The 14567-nt window shown below is 35.9% G+C and overlaps 1 protein-coding gene across 3 annotated transcripts in view; it reads left to right on the top strand.

Moving 5' to 3' along the window:
- Positions 1-14567, top strand: part of slit2 (slit homolog 2 (Drosophila)) — a 140510-nt gene that overhangs the window by 55759 nt on the left and 70184 nt on the right. For all 3 annotated transcript variants that reach the window (XM_056459749.1, XM_056459733.1, XM_056459741.1), the window contains exon 5: positions 14211-14282. In XM_056459749.1, coding sequence (XP_056315724.1) covers positions 14211-14282 — 72 coding nt within the window. The remainder of the gene's footprint in view (positions 1-14210; positions 14283-14567) is intronic.

Here is a 14567-nt window from a genome sequence, read left to right as displayed (position 1 = left end):
ATAAAAACATATTTCTTTAAACTAACATACTTGATAATACATTTAATGACTTATACTTACCAATGCTAGATAAATGTTTAATTAAATGAAATTAATTTTTTATTCAATTCTAATAATCAAGAACGTTATTATTTAAACAACATACACATTCATGGGCAACCTATTAACAGCTACCCACACTTATTTCAATAGGAAAACTTATGCAACTAACAATTGGTTACAGAAAATCTAGTAATCTGTCGTTATTATTATTATTATTATTTTGAGTAATATTTACATTTGTCTACTCATATTTACACATCTATTTATCTATATACTCATATTGATCAATAATTATCATCCCATCTTCTGTCTGTATGTTAGCAAGAACCAACATTACTTTATTGTTTGTTTTAGCTTTGTTGAGTTCATAGAAGAATTCTATAACTGAAGTATGTACGTTACGAAAATCTTTTGAATTCTACAAAGATGGTTAAAAAAGGTGTTTGTGTACATATGCGAAGGAGAGTGAGTGTGTTAACAGAAGTGTGTTGAATTGCTGCTGTCAAAATAAACCGTCAATTATATTAAATCTTTTAATAAGCCTTCGGTCTTTTTCTCTCTAATGCAAAATAAAAACTATGCACAGATAGATAGAAATATCACTGAATCTCTCTCAATCTCTCTCTCTCTCTCCCTCTCTCTCTCTGAGTGTGTGATCTATTAAGATAGTCAGACAGGGGTTGACAGATACACAAAGGCTTCTGCAGTTCTATTGTGGTGGCAGCCTCACCATACAGTACTATCATTGTGTAGAGCCTGCGGGTGGACTGTGTGTTTCTCTGTGTGTGTGTGTGTGATCAGGGGACGAACACACTGCTCTGTGATGAATTACTCAGAGTGGGCAGATTATGCCGGTATGACATTGATACATTGAGACATCCAGTGAGATTTTATTGCGTTCAAAATGTGTGTGCATGTGTGTATGTATGCGAGTGGGTGGGGGTGTAAGGATTTTTAAGGGTGTAGAGTCACTTGTTATCACACGGGTGAATAATGACATCAAATCACTTTCCAACCACACTTGTGCGCGCTCACACACACTGTATTTTAAAACAGAGGTTTCGTAACTTCCAATAACCATGTGTTCCATGTGACAATACAAAAACACACACACAACATTTATTTTCACTAAGTTCTAGCTAAAAGAAAATAAAGTCAGGCTATTCGTTTAGATTTATATGGTAAAAAATAAGGCTGTTTATGTTTGCTTATATGTGTTATAGGCCACGCACAATTATGTGTGAATGTTTGTGTGTTTTGGTTGGAGTGTATATTGAATTCCTGTCTTTGTGCTTTCTTGCTGTCATGGAAACATGTTTTCGGGGAGTACGGTGGTCCATAGGAATCAAATGAGCCGTGAATAATTTATCTCTTAATGACTTCATTCACATCAATAGCATTGACTCTAATAAACCTCCTGCCATGGCAAAGTGTGTGTGTGTGCGCGTGTTCCTTCATGTGGTGCTGGTGAACGCACTTACAGTTTGTGTGAGTTTTCATGGTTTGAAATTGTGATGTTGTGAAGTCAGGGGATTTTCCATCAAAGTAAGTAAGTGTATGTTTTTTTGCTAGTGTTGTTTTTATGCATATGTGTTTGCACTGGCACATTACGATCCTCTTTTGAAATGGTTTGAATTATGGAGTGAACATTATCATTCAAAGACAGTCAAACAGGCACATTTGCGTAGTTCATGGTACAGTAATTTGATCCCGCAGTCTGCAACTTCTCTGTTGGAGTTTGTTATTATAATTTAAAATGTCTGACATGCATCTTTAGTGTGTGTCAGTACATGCTCAAATGTACATAACGGCCAAAACGTGGCTTGCGTAAAGTTCTTGTAAAATCAAAATTAGCTAAATTTCCAAGCTCACAATGCTCTGCTTGAAGTGAACAATCGATCAGCAGAGGTTTAACCACACCTTGGTAATATTTATTCAAATTGGCATTTCTTTTCTGATGACTGGAGCAGAATGTCATTAACCATCTCTCTCAGGCTGTTACTTTGCTGCCCCATTCAGTATTCACTTCATCAGCATACTGTATACAGTTGAAGTCAGAATTAGTAGCCCCACTTAGATGTTTTTACATTTTTTTAAATATTTCCCAAATGATGTTTAACAGAGTAAGGAAATTTTCACAGTATGTCTGATCATATTTTTTCTTCTGGAGAAAGTCTTGTTTGTTTTATTTCGGCTAGAATAAAAGCAGTTTTAAATTTTTTATTAAACTTTTTAAGGTCAATATTATTAGCCCCTTTAAGCTATATATTTTTTCGATAGTCTACAGAACAAACCATTGTTATACACTAACTTGCCTAATTACTATCCTGCCTAGTTAACCTAATTAATCTAGTTAAGCCTTTAAATGTTACTTTAAGCTGTATAGAAGTGTCTTGAAAAATATCTAGTCAAATATTATTTACTGTCATCATGGCAAAGATAAAATAAATAAGTTATTAGAAATGAGTTATTAAAACTATTATGTTTAGAAATGTGTTGAAAAAAATCTTCTCTCTGTTAAATAGAAATTAGAGAAAAAAATAAATAAACGGGGCTAAAAATTCAGGGGGGCTAATAATTCTGACTTTATCTCACAATATTGATACCGGAGTAAAGTCATAAAGAAGTTGTTTCTGCTTAATGAGGAAGTTTACATGATTATACAGTACATACTGTAAATGGTAGTACCATGGTGTAATTTAAAGTTTGACCTTCTTGACATAAATTTCATGGTACATTAGAAATGGCACTGCACCTGGTAATCAAACTGATCACACTGATATGTTATGTCATTGCTTTGTACTACATTTACCAAAATGTACTTGCAACTAAATGCAGTTTGCTCCACTGCATGCATAGTCTGAATCTCATATTCTTATTTAATGATTTAACACACAATTTTTTTTTTCATTTTTTAACAAAGTGGGTTGAGACAATTTAAAAGTGAACAAATGCCCTTTACTATTTCGTAACTGCTGCATATTTACTTGTAAACGAAAAAAATATTTTTTTGTCAAATAACAAAACTAACTTCATTCATTCATTCATTCATTTTCCTTCGGCTTAGTCTGTATTTCAGAGGTCGCCACTAACTTGCGATTTGAAAAGACGTTCCAAATAAAATAAAATACAAAAGAATAATACAAATAAAATAAATATATCATTCTTATCTCATAACTATGTGACTTTGTCTATACTTTTCTTAGCTTGGATTTTTATTTCTTTGTTTATTTCATTTGGTTTATTTTATTTATGTTTATTTTTTTAGGTAATATTAGCACATCCACATTTTATAGTATAATTTAAGATCTGTCCACATTTACAATTTCCTATTAATATTCAGTTTCAGATACACAGAAAAGCATTCTTTATTTATAGTTTCTAATGTCCTATACAAACTTGTAAAATGCATTTTAAAAGTGAACATGTGTGTGTGTGTGTGTGAGAGAGAGAGAGAGAGAGAGAGAGAGAGAGAGAGAGAGAGAGAGAGAGAAAAAGAAAGAGAAAAACCCTAAAAAAAGCGAATTTTCTAAATGTACAGATTTATTTCTATCATTGTTAACTTTGTGTTTTGTAGTATTTGTCATACTGTCATCGACTCAATACATGGAAAATACTTGCAGAGTTGACAGAGCACTTAAGTAGAGATTGTTCCACAGATGGGAGAGAGCACACATCTCCGCTTCAGTGTACTGTCATCTCCTCAGGTTTTTACAAGTGAGCCAAATCCTATTAAATCAATGACAGTAAACAAAGAGCATGACAAGTCATAAGTTGTATGGACTGTGTAACGATGCAGGCCAGATTTGAATGAGGATAGAGCTTTTTCCTAATATCAGCATCCACACTCGCTGTTGCTTTAAAACTATTTGCTTCAACACATGTTGTTTGCAGCTACTGTGGGTGTTAAATGAGCTTGCAATAAACAAAATGGCGTCTGCTTTTACAATCATGCATTGTGATTCAATTAACATCCCAACCGATTTAAATTGTCACATATTTTTATCAATTTTAAGTCAGCCTACAGGTAATCATTACATCCCTACCCCACAATGTAACATAATCTATTACACACACACGCAGGAGCATGCACACATATCAAGTGAGCTGTTATTAAACTATTACTTTGTAATATATTCCCCAGAACGCATGTGAATCAAAAAACTGAAGTTTACTGCTTACTGCAAGAGGTTTTGACTTTGACACACAGTTTGCATCTCTACATTTTATTTGTATGTTTGCTTTGGCTCTTGCGCTTGCATACGTAACCTCCTGCATGTGTGTGCGCGAGCATCTGAAATTGCAATAAGAAAATCCCATGACAAGAATTCAACCACAAAGCATGCAGGAAAAATGAGCATCAGTAAGAGAAAACGTATTTCAAAAATATAAACCACTGCAAACTCTACTAAAGTCATTGAATACATTCAAATGAGGCAGTAAATCAGTTTCTTTACGATCCCCAGAAGTGTCTATATGCGGTTTAGACATGAGGAATACTGCGCAGGACGGCAGGACTCTACTGCAATGCTTTATGGCTTGGTCAGGCGTTAACAGAACCTTCCATTAGCCTTCAAACAAAATCTCCCGTCAACCATGATTATTTGTTCCCGATGAACTCGGACGAGAGAGTGGAACTATGGGAAAGGTCGCACAGAGAGAGAGAGAGAGAGGGAGTTGATAATGTTGACTGTGTTTCATATGTAATGTAATCAGATATGTAAAGCTGACATCTTAACAGCTGCTGTGGGCTGAGTTTTATTGATTGGTTCATGGTGGTTTAAGCTGAGGGAAACTTCTGGTAAGACCGACTCACAACCTGCTATTACAAATGAGAGGCGCACACGTATGCGCGCATACACACACACACACACACACACACACACACACACTGTGGTGATCGTTAAGCAGTAAATTACAGAAGGAAATCCTCGACGGCTGTATGTAATTCCCACTGGCAGATTGAGTGTGACTGGAAAACCACACTGCCTCCCTCCTTCTCTCTTTCTGTTCTCTATGAGATTTTCAATCTATATTTTGAAATTTTATATTACAGACAAGTTGAATTTGGACTCTTGGTCTACTTTCTCAACGTGTGTGTCTGAGAAACTGAACCTCAAAGCTCCAAAATCAACAGCTCTGACAGACGCATCCTTAAAGTGACCCGCTGAAGAAATGTGGGCTTAACTTTGTGTGTGTGAGTGTGGAAAGGACAGATGGACTCAAGCAGCTGTGTGTGTAGCCATTGGTCGTGACTGAAGTTTGCGGGTGTGTGAAAGACAACATTGAGGCCTCGTCTGTATTTGAACAGGAATATTTCAGTTTGACTCACCCACACACACATATACTGTCTGCTGGAATCTACGGCAAATAGCTACGAGACTCAAACATCTTGAAAGGATTTAGAGAGAGAGAGAGAGAGAGAGAGACAGGAGAGGCGAAATAGAGTTACTATCTCCTGTCTTTCATCTTTGAGTGTTTCTTTGTCTCAATTGTTTCGATCTGTGTGTCTTAAAGAGAGAGAAAGAGCAACAGATCGACCGACAGAGGCAGAAAGAGATGGAGTCAGAGAGAACGACACACAGGGAGACACAGACAGAGAGAAAACAAGTGGTTGTGGGAAAGTTGGTGGTTGTCTGTGTTCACCCACACTGGCACAATCAAATCCTGCTCTCACATAAGCACAGACACACTGAAGTCTCACTGACTTTTTAACCCTGCACGTAATGCACTGTAAGGCTGCAACCACAGCATTTTAAGCATCATTCAATAACATTAATGTTTTGGCTTTTGACATTAAGTGTTCCTTAATAATCTTTGATTTTTTTTAAGTAAAATTTGTTAGAACTTTACATTTTGAATTGTTTTGGGTATACAGTTAAAGTCAGAATTATTAGCTCCCCTGAATTATTAGCCCCCTGTTTATTTTTTCCCCAATATCCATGTAATGAAGAAAAGATTGTTTCAACACATTTCTAAACATAACAGTATTAATAACTCATTTCTAATAACTAATTTCTAATAATTGATTTTATCTTTGCCATGATGACAGTAAATAATATTTGACTAGATATTTTTCAAGACACTTCAATACAATTTTTAAAGGCTTAACTAGGTTAATTAGGTTAACTAGGCAGGTTAGGGTAATTAGTTATTGTATAACGATGGCTTGTTTTGTAGACATTCAGGGAAAAAAATTGCTTAAAGGGGCTAATAATTTTGATCTAAAATTGTTTTTAAAAAAATTAAAAGCTGCTTTTATTCTAGCCAAAATAAAATAAGACTTTCTCCAGAAGAAAAAATATTATCAGACATACTGTGAAAATTACCTTGCTGTGTTAAACGTAATTTGGGAAATATTTAAAAAAGAAAAAAGAATCAAAAGGGGCTAATAATTCTGACTTCAACTGTAATAGCCAAATGTTTCCATCCAAGATTCAGATTTATTTTTCAATGTGTTGTACAGTATACAGTACAGCATTCACATTCCATTTGTTCCTTTTATAAAAAAAAAGAGAAATGAAATGAAGTTGTTACCGCTGGTGAAGGAGCTGTGTTTTTTTATAATAAATGTAATTATTTGTTTGTAGTGTTTTTCTTAGCAATTTATGGCAGACGCTTTAGCAAAATTGCCTGAGACACATCTTTGAAGAGTAGCCAATCATTTTGATGATGACTTTGACATTTCAAAATGACCAGAGCAACATGCAGACTTCTTCAACTTTTCGATCTTCCTCTAGCAATTTATTCCGTGAATGCGTTGTGTCTCAAGAAAGTATGTAAGTTTTTATTGATTTATTTTGTTGCAGTAGCTCATTTTAAAATTGTCATTTTTATTTGAGGTTTACATTGAACTTTTTGGGGCGTCACGGTGGCGCAGTGAGTAGCACGATCGCCTCACAGGAAGAAGGTCGCTGGTTTGAGCCCTGGCTGAATCAGTTGGCATTTTTAGGTGTGGAGTTAGCATGTTCTCCCCGTGTTCACGTGGGTTTTCTCCGGGTGCTCCAGTTTCCCCCACAAGTCCAAAGACATGCGCTACAGGTGATTTGAATGAGCTAAATTGGCTGTAGTGTATGAGTGTGAATGCAAGAGTGTATGGGTGTTTCCCAGTGTTGAGTTGCGGCTGAAAGGGGATCTCCCGCGTAAAACATATGCTGAATAAGTTGGCGGTTCATTCCGCTGTGGTGACCCCTGGTTAATTAAGGGACTAAGCAGGAAAGAAATGTAATGAATGAAGGAATTGAACTTTTTAAATGTAAAATTCTCCTAATATTTTCTAGACTTTTTACTATCTTTTTATTAATGTAGCATTGATCAGCATTGAAGTCATTGATTCCGTTTATTGTTTATCCATCACGTTAACCAGATCGTAGGACTAGCGAGTGCCCACCTCACCAATAAACTATCTGAATGTGTGTGTGAGTGTAAATGTGTGTGTATGTGAGAAGAAGGGCAGTCTGGTGCCCTCAGAGTCAGGCTTACAAGAAGAGTGCTGAATGCCTCCAGTTCATAAACACCTCACTAATGAGCCTCACAGGGGAAAGCAAATGATCAGCGCTTATTTCTTCACAAATCCCTCTAACATCTGCTAATGTGTGTGTGTGTGTGTGTGCGCGTATGACATTTTCATGGATGACAGGTGGTCTCCCCAGCACCACTGGATGTTTAAGAGAGAGAGAGAGAGAGAGAGAGAGAGAGAGAGAGAGAGAGAGAGAGAGAGAGAGAGAGAGAGAGAGAATGTGTCAACCACACATTCACGCTCACAGTGTACTAATCCATTTCCAGTGTTTTTATTGATGCATCTCAGCTGTTAGTGAAGCCAAACCACCATCTAACAAGAGGGACAAACTCTCAAATGACAAATTATATTAAAGTCAAGATGAACTGAAAGTAGCAATGGACCTTTTTTCTGTACTGTAATAATCCAACAACGGCGGCGTAGTGGTGCAGTGGGTAACGGTCTCCTCACAGCAAGAAGGTTGCTGGTTCAAGCCTTGGCTGGGTCAGTTTAGTTTGGTATAGGTGAAGTGGGTAAGCTAAATTGTTCATAGTGTATGTGTGTGAATGAGTATGTATGGGGGTTCCCCAGTGATGGGTTGCAGCTGGAGGTATCCAGCTGCGTAAAACATGTGCTGGATAAGTTTGCGGCTCATTCCGCTGTGGCGACTCCTGATTGATAAAAAGACTAAGCCGAAAAGAAAATGAATGAATGAATGATATCCAGCAATCCAGCAATCCAACAATCCTAAACAGAATGTTGAAATAGAAAATTGTTTAGGCGGTGAGTCTTTCTATCCATCAGTTTTTAGGATACAGGGTTTTAAAATGTGTACATTTTACTCACAAATAAATAGAAGATTGTGTTTAAGGCAGACTAAACTATTCAAGAAATCCATCAAACTGCACATGAACAGATAGAAATCTGATTTTACCATAAGATTCAGTCTTGGGATTTTAATGCAATATTATATTACAATAATTACTATTTAAATTGTATGTTCACTATATGGGGTCTAAAAATGTATTTACAAAACAAATTTTAATGTAATTATGATTAAAAGTTTGGATCGATATATCATCAAAGTTCCATCAAACATATATAACATTTGAAAGGTAGATGTCAGTATTTATTGACATGGATGGTGGTAAATTTGAAATTTACAGAAGGAAAATGGTGTATCTACTATTGTCAGTTATATAAAAAATTATTAATCAATGCTTCTTCTGTACAGGTATATAACAAATATAAGATGAAAAATGATCAAACACTGAATGTTCGCAATGTTCAAATACTGAATGAATGTGTTTGGTTTCATACCAAACAGACACGCATTGGCAGACGATTGAGAGTATAGTATGTGTGATAGTTTCACTCTGGCTCATACTTAAAATCTCTCGCACGCCGTTTGAGTGAAATAACCATTTCTGATGGAGTCCAAGCAAATCCAAACACTTCCAGCTCTGATGTTTGTGTGCTTATCGTGTCATTTGGCGAGATAGCACTGTTTCTGGTTCGTCATACTGGCGGTAAATGTAACATTAGCTATCAAAGGCTCAAGGATGTGATAGTATCTCAATCTGTTTGTTTTCTCCCTCCCACTTTCCACTTCGTCTCTTTATCCCTCTAGACTCATTTTGTAGGATTTCAGGGTTTAATCCACTACCACTAAAAAAAGGAAATAAATGCAGTTTCATTTTTGAGAAAGTGTCTTGCTCATCCAAAGGAAAATGCAAGTAACTTTAAAACCAAGCAGAGCGTTTTGACAGTCAGTTACTTAAAGTCTTGAGACCCAGGACAAAATGTTAATCGGTGGGCCCCCTTTTTCAATGTGAGGGCTATAGCATAGTGCACTTTAGTGGGCCCCCCTTGTCACAGGGCTTGGGACAACATTCTCGGTAGCCCATCCCCCAGTGATGGCCCTGATCGCCACTGGACAGAGTTAATGTCCCAAAATGACTAGAGCCCACTTACTTGCATTTAATCCAATCATTTATGATTACAGGGTGCAAGTGCAGTATTAAATATCAGCTAAAATATAATATGTTTGATAACGTTCCTCCCCCAACAGCTCTGAAAGCACCCTTTGAGTTATAATATTTGGTGAATCACTGACAGAGTTTCGTAGAATTGTTTCCTTCTGTTATTATTATTATTATTTTAGAAAATACATTTTTACCAGTTGTATTAAATAGTGTTATATTTCTGAGCTATTGTCTTGTGTAATGTCTTTACAAGGTTAATGGACATAACCTGAACAAGAGCACTTGGTGTGTGTTGTCCATGCTGGTTAGATTGCACTGCCCCCTAGTGAATGAAAACAGAATGCATCACGGCTGCCACAAGTGTGTGTGTGTGTGTGTGCGCGTTTGAGTGAATATTTGTGATATTATAAATACCTGTCTGTCTCCTTGGCATTTTCATTTAAATCCTGGTGCTCTGTGATTGGTGCTGTCATATGCCACTCATGGAAATGACAGGCCTCTTGATGAATAGAACCCTCAACAGACAGACAATCTATCTCTGTCTAGCCTGACTTCACTGCATGCACACACACACATACGCACAGTTGATCTCTTACGGTCAGTGTCTAGTTCTTGGAGACTCTGTGTCTGTCTCCTATTATGATTGACGGCTGAGGAATTTGACTGACAGGTCTGGCTAACTGAACTGGCTATTAACAATCTGTAAGGGTCCCATGCTGTGTTTGTGTGAGAGAGGAAAGTGCGGGTGTACGTCTATAAATGAGAGGCTTGTCTTTGAGGGTCTGCTTTGCGTGAGGGAAGACACTTCATTAAAGTCACCCCCTATGGAGACGCACACACAGAAACCCGCACACATGCACACTCCATGGGTGCAAAGGTCAGCCTGTGGGACCCCCTGAATGGTGATTTGATCACATGGCTTGCTCTTAAAATCTGATCATGTGACCCTTGGAGGAAAAAAAAACAAGCATTTTGTTAACTGCTATTAAAGTAATTGATATTCATTGACATGAATAAGATAAATGATGATGGTCGTAATGAGTGCAGGTGGGCTCTTCATAACTCTTCATTATAATAATACTCACAGTGAGAGTGAGCATAACTTGTCTTTGCTGTATTGTGTTTTGTATGAGTTTTTTCCCACAGCAGGAGTAAAGAAAAAGCAAAAGTGACAGAAAGTGAAGGACGGAGAGCAGGATGAAAGCAAGGATTAAGCTTCTGTTCGTTTTTGTTCGTTTAATGAAAAGAGGAAGAGAGCGAGTGAAGCACTTCCTCTAAAGGTGCTCAGGGGTCATCATTTAACCCTCTTTCTTTTGCTTTTATTCTTCACTTCTTTCTTTGTACTCGATGCCCTACTGTGTGTTCTATACTATGTTGCCACTGAAGTTGTATAGTGTGTGTGTGCAGTAAATTTGGACCTTGTGGGGACATTTTTTTTTTGGTCACCATGAGGAAAAAAGCTCATAAATCACAAAGAATGAAGTATTTTAGAAGTTTTAAAATGATTGTTTCCTGTGAGAGTTGGGTTTTAGGGGTAGAGTTGGATAGAAAATACAGCATAAAAATGTATTACATATCTCAGTGCCTCCCACACAAAGACTTTTACTTGGGTGGGCCACCCAGGTATATTAAAGGCTGCCCAAGTATTTATAGTGACATGTTTTTTTTTACTATTATTATCATCCTTTACACTATTTCGTATCCGCCTAATATAACCAAACATCTGTGATCGATTAAGTAGTGGAAAATTTTATCTCGTTTACCTGTTTCGTTCTGTGCGTGTGAACTGTCAACACTCCCACATTTTCTGCAGAAACACAGAGATGCTCTCTTTTGGCAGTTAAAAAAGTTGTTTGGGTGGGGTTTCTAAATCTCATAAAATGTCAGGGATTTGACTTTTGCTTTCTAAAGCTGTCGTTCACAAATCGTACGTGATCACTTTCACATGGCTTTGCAAAGTACTGCGGATGCATAGTTGCAAGAGCGAGAGAAACATTCAATAATTCATTCTTGAATCTAAACGACTTTAAAAAACTTTACTATATACTTGGATAGGACGAAATGATTGGTCTAAACTGGCTGAAAAATAGCATCTATATACATACACACCATTAGTTAATCAACTCATTTGCCTTATTTAAATAATCTACTCGTTTTAATCTTGTAATTATTATCAATTTTAAAGATACTTTTCTTTTTTTATTTCTTTTTCTGTCATTTATTTTCTCTACTATTTTATTAATTTGATGATGTCATTAGGCTATATTTCATAGGCTATTTTATTTACATATCTAAAATGCTTTGGCATTCAAGTTTGCTTTGAACTTGAAAGAGAGAGAGGCAAATTTGACCTGTCAGTGGGTGCACATGGCTAATGAATAGCATAAAATAGAGATAAAAAAATATATTTTTATTTTAACAGTCTTTTTTTACTTTTATCCATTAAGAAACAGTGTATAACCGTGTCATGATAAATAAAACTATTGTTAAAAATGTAATTATGTTTTGTTTGTCGTATATAGTTAACTACTTACTGTATGTGATCTGGGTAAATGGTGTGTTTCAATCCGGCTACCACCGCAAGTGTATTTCAAAGCTATGGGAAGCACTGCATCTATGGGATAAATAGTTGTAACCCATAGATAGCTGTACAATACAAGTGTATGTGTGTGTGTGTCCTGTGTGCATGTGAGAGAGAGAGAAAGTTCTTCCCAGTTGTTAAGCCCACCTCCCACTATGTCTTTGAGTGTGTGGTGCTTTATTTTGATTTTAGTAACACTGTTGAACTGGGAACAGGCTTTTTAATTGTTTGATTTAAATGGTGTGATTGTCTTTGCCTAAATTCGTCTCGCTCTCATCTGGTTGACAGCTGGAATGTTTGTGCTGTAATCCAGAAGTATGTTTGAGCTCATAAATGTGCACACAGATGCCATGTCGGTGTCCTGTACAGGCGCAGATGAACCTGATTAAAGATGATTGCCATTCAGTTCATGCTCAGGTCATGTCAGGATGACATTTTAAAGAGCGCGGAATGCTTACCCAGGCTGTTTAAATGTCTGCTCTCATGCCTGAAGAAGCCGGGGCTTCTGTTAGAAATATTGGTATAGTGTATAACTATATTTGTGTTTGTGTGTTTCATATAATTAAAGTATCTAAAATGTAAAACATATCGTCACCTTGGAATTTTAAGGTTCTATCTGCGTTCTGAATTATTTTGAGAAATTGAGCTTCAAAGTTTTGGCATTCCTTAGAAAGCAATATTTGTGTAATATTTGTTTTTTTAAATAAAAAGTCTTAAAATGTAAACAACTTATAAAAAATATATATAATTATAATTTAGAATTATAATTATTCCATAATGTAAATAAGTTGTCATTTAAAAAGAATATGTCAATAACTCAATTTTGACAAAAATGCCAGATAGAACCTTAGAAGGTGATGATTTGTATAAACACAAATAGTGTTCTCATAGTAATCTCATAATTGTTCATATTTCACATCAAGTATGTATTTTAAAATAGACCAAACATACATTTTCTTCCATTTGCGTTGAATGAAAAACACAGTGCTGACATATTAACAAAAACCTAAACATAATTTGCACATACTACATCTAAAGCATGAATTATTTATATAAACGCTTTACAGGCTTTCAAATGAATCCTTCTGAAAATGAAAAAAATGGTCATAAACCTTTTTGATCATGTTCATTTGTCTTTTGAATGGCAGTGAAATCAAATGTTCAATGATCGTTTTCTTCATCAAAGATTGTGTCTGAAGGAAAAATGCACACCATCATAGAGTGCATCAGGATTATATTTTCAATTTGCATTTATATTATTCTGTTTTGCAACAAAGAACAATAAGTTAATCATTTATCCAGCATTTTTATTTGATTGTATTATTCCAATGCTTCCTTGCTTTGCCTTCTCGTATTGAAATTTTTTTCGATTTTTTACACAGTTTGTATTGCTGTGATTAATTTTGTAGCTAGTTGGTTTGGTGCATGATTTTTTAACAAAGACTTTGTTGTAATGTGAAATCCTCAGCCTTTTCTGTCAGACTTTGTCATTATTTAGTCACATTTGTATCATTCTAAAACTGTATAATTTTAAGTTTAATAATAAAAAAAACAGACATATTTACTACAAACTTAAAACTGTTATCATCTATTTGAGTTTATTTATTGTTTGTACTACAAGGGTTAGAGACTGAACAGAATAGACTTATAATATCTTATAATATCTTGGAAAAAGGTTGGAGTCAAAATAGAGCCAGCGAATTAATCCTTTAAACATCCAATAAAACTTTTCTGAATAATCCAATCATAAATCAGACTGATATAGTTATCACAAATACACATCTTGTTTAATGAGATTAACACCTTTATTTTGGGCACTAGAATGTTCTTAAAATATTTTTTGCTAGCACATTTTTTATTTTGTGTTCCAACTAAGGTCATATAATTCAGACATGACATGAGAAAAGACCGAATTTGAATTTTATGTGAACATTTTACCATCTGACATTCAGATGCCTTACAGTCCTTTGCTTCTTTTTGAAGATTTCACATTTAACAAAACTGCAACAAAGGAAAAATAGTGTACACTCAGCTTTAAAGAGACCTGTAGATCATCCTTCATAACTGGTTGTGACTGTTAATGTTCTTTCTCTTTATTTGCCAGGGACCTGAGTGAAAATCAAATCCAGGGGATTCCCAGAAAAGCCTTCAGAGGATCTACAGAGATCAAAAACCTGTAAGTGTTCTGTATATATTGTATATGTGTAAAAGAGAGAAAAAAGAGAGGGAAAGAGAGCTTTACATTAATGATTGTCTGCTTTAATGAGGTGCCCGCAAACTGACCATCATGTACACACACACTCATATACGCACACAAATGGGAGGAGTGGGCAGAGCAGGTACTGTAGACAATAGTGGAGGAGAGCACAGCAGACACAGTGTGGAGGCAGGAAACTGAAGGAGAGAGAAAGACAGTGACAACAAAATGAGTGAGAGACAAGAAAGACAGACTGAAGGACTG

This window comes from Danio aesculapii, chromosome 1 (genome assembly GCF_903798145.1).
Source record: "Danio aesculapii chromosome 1, fDanAes4.1, whole genome shotgun sequence".
Lineage (NCBI taxonomy): Eukaryota > Metazoa > Chordata > Actinopteri > Cypriniformes > Danionidae > Danio > Danio aesculapii.
This window is presented reverse-complemented; position numbering and strand designations above follow the sequence as displayed.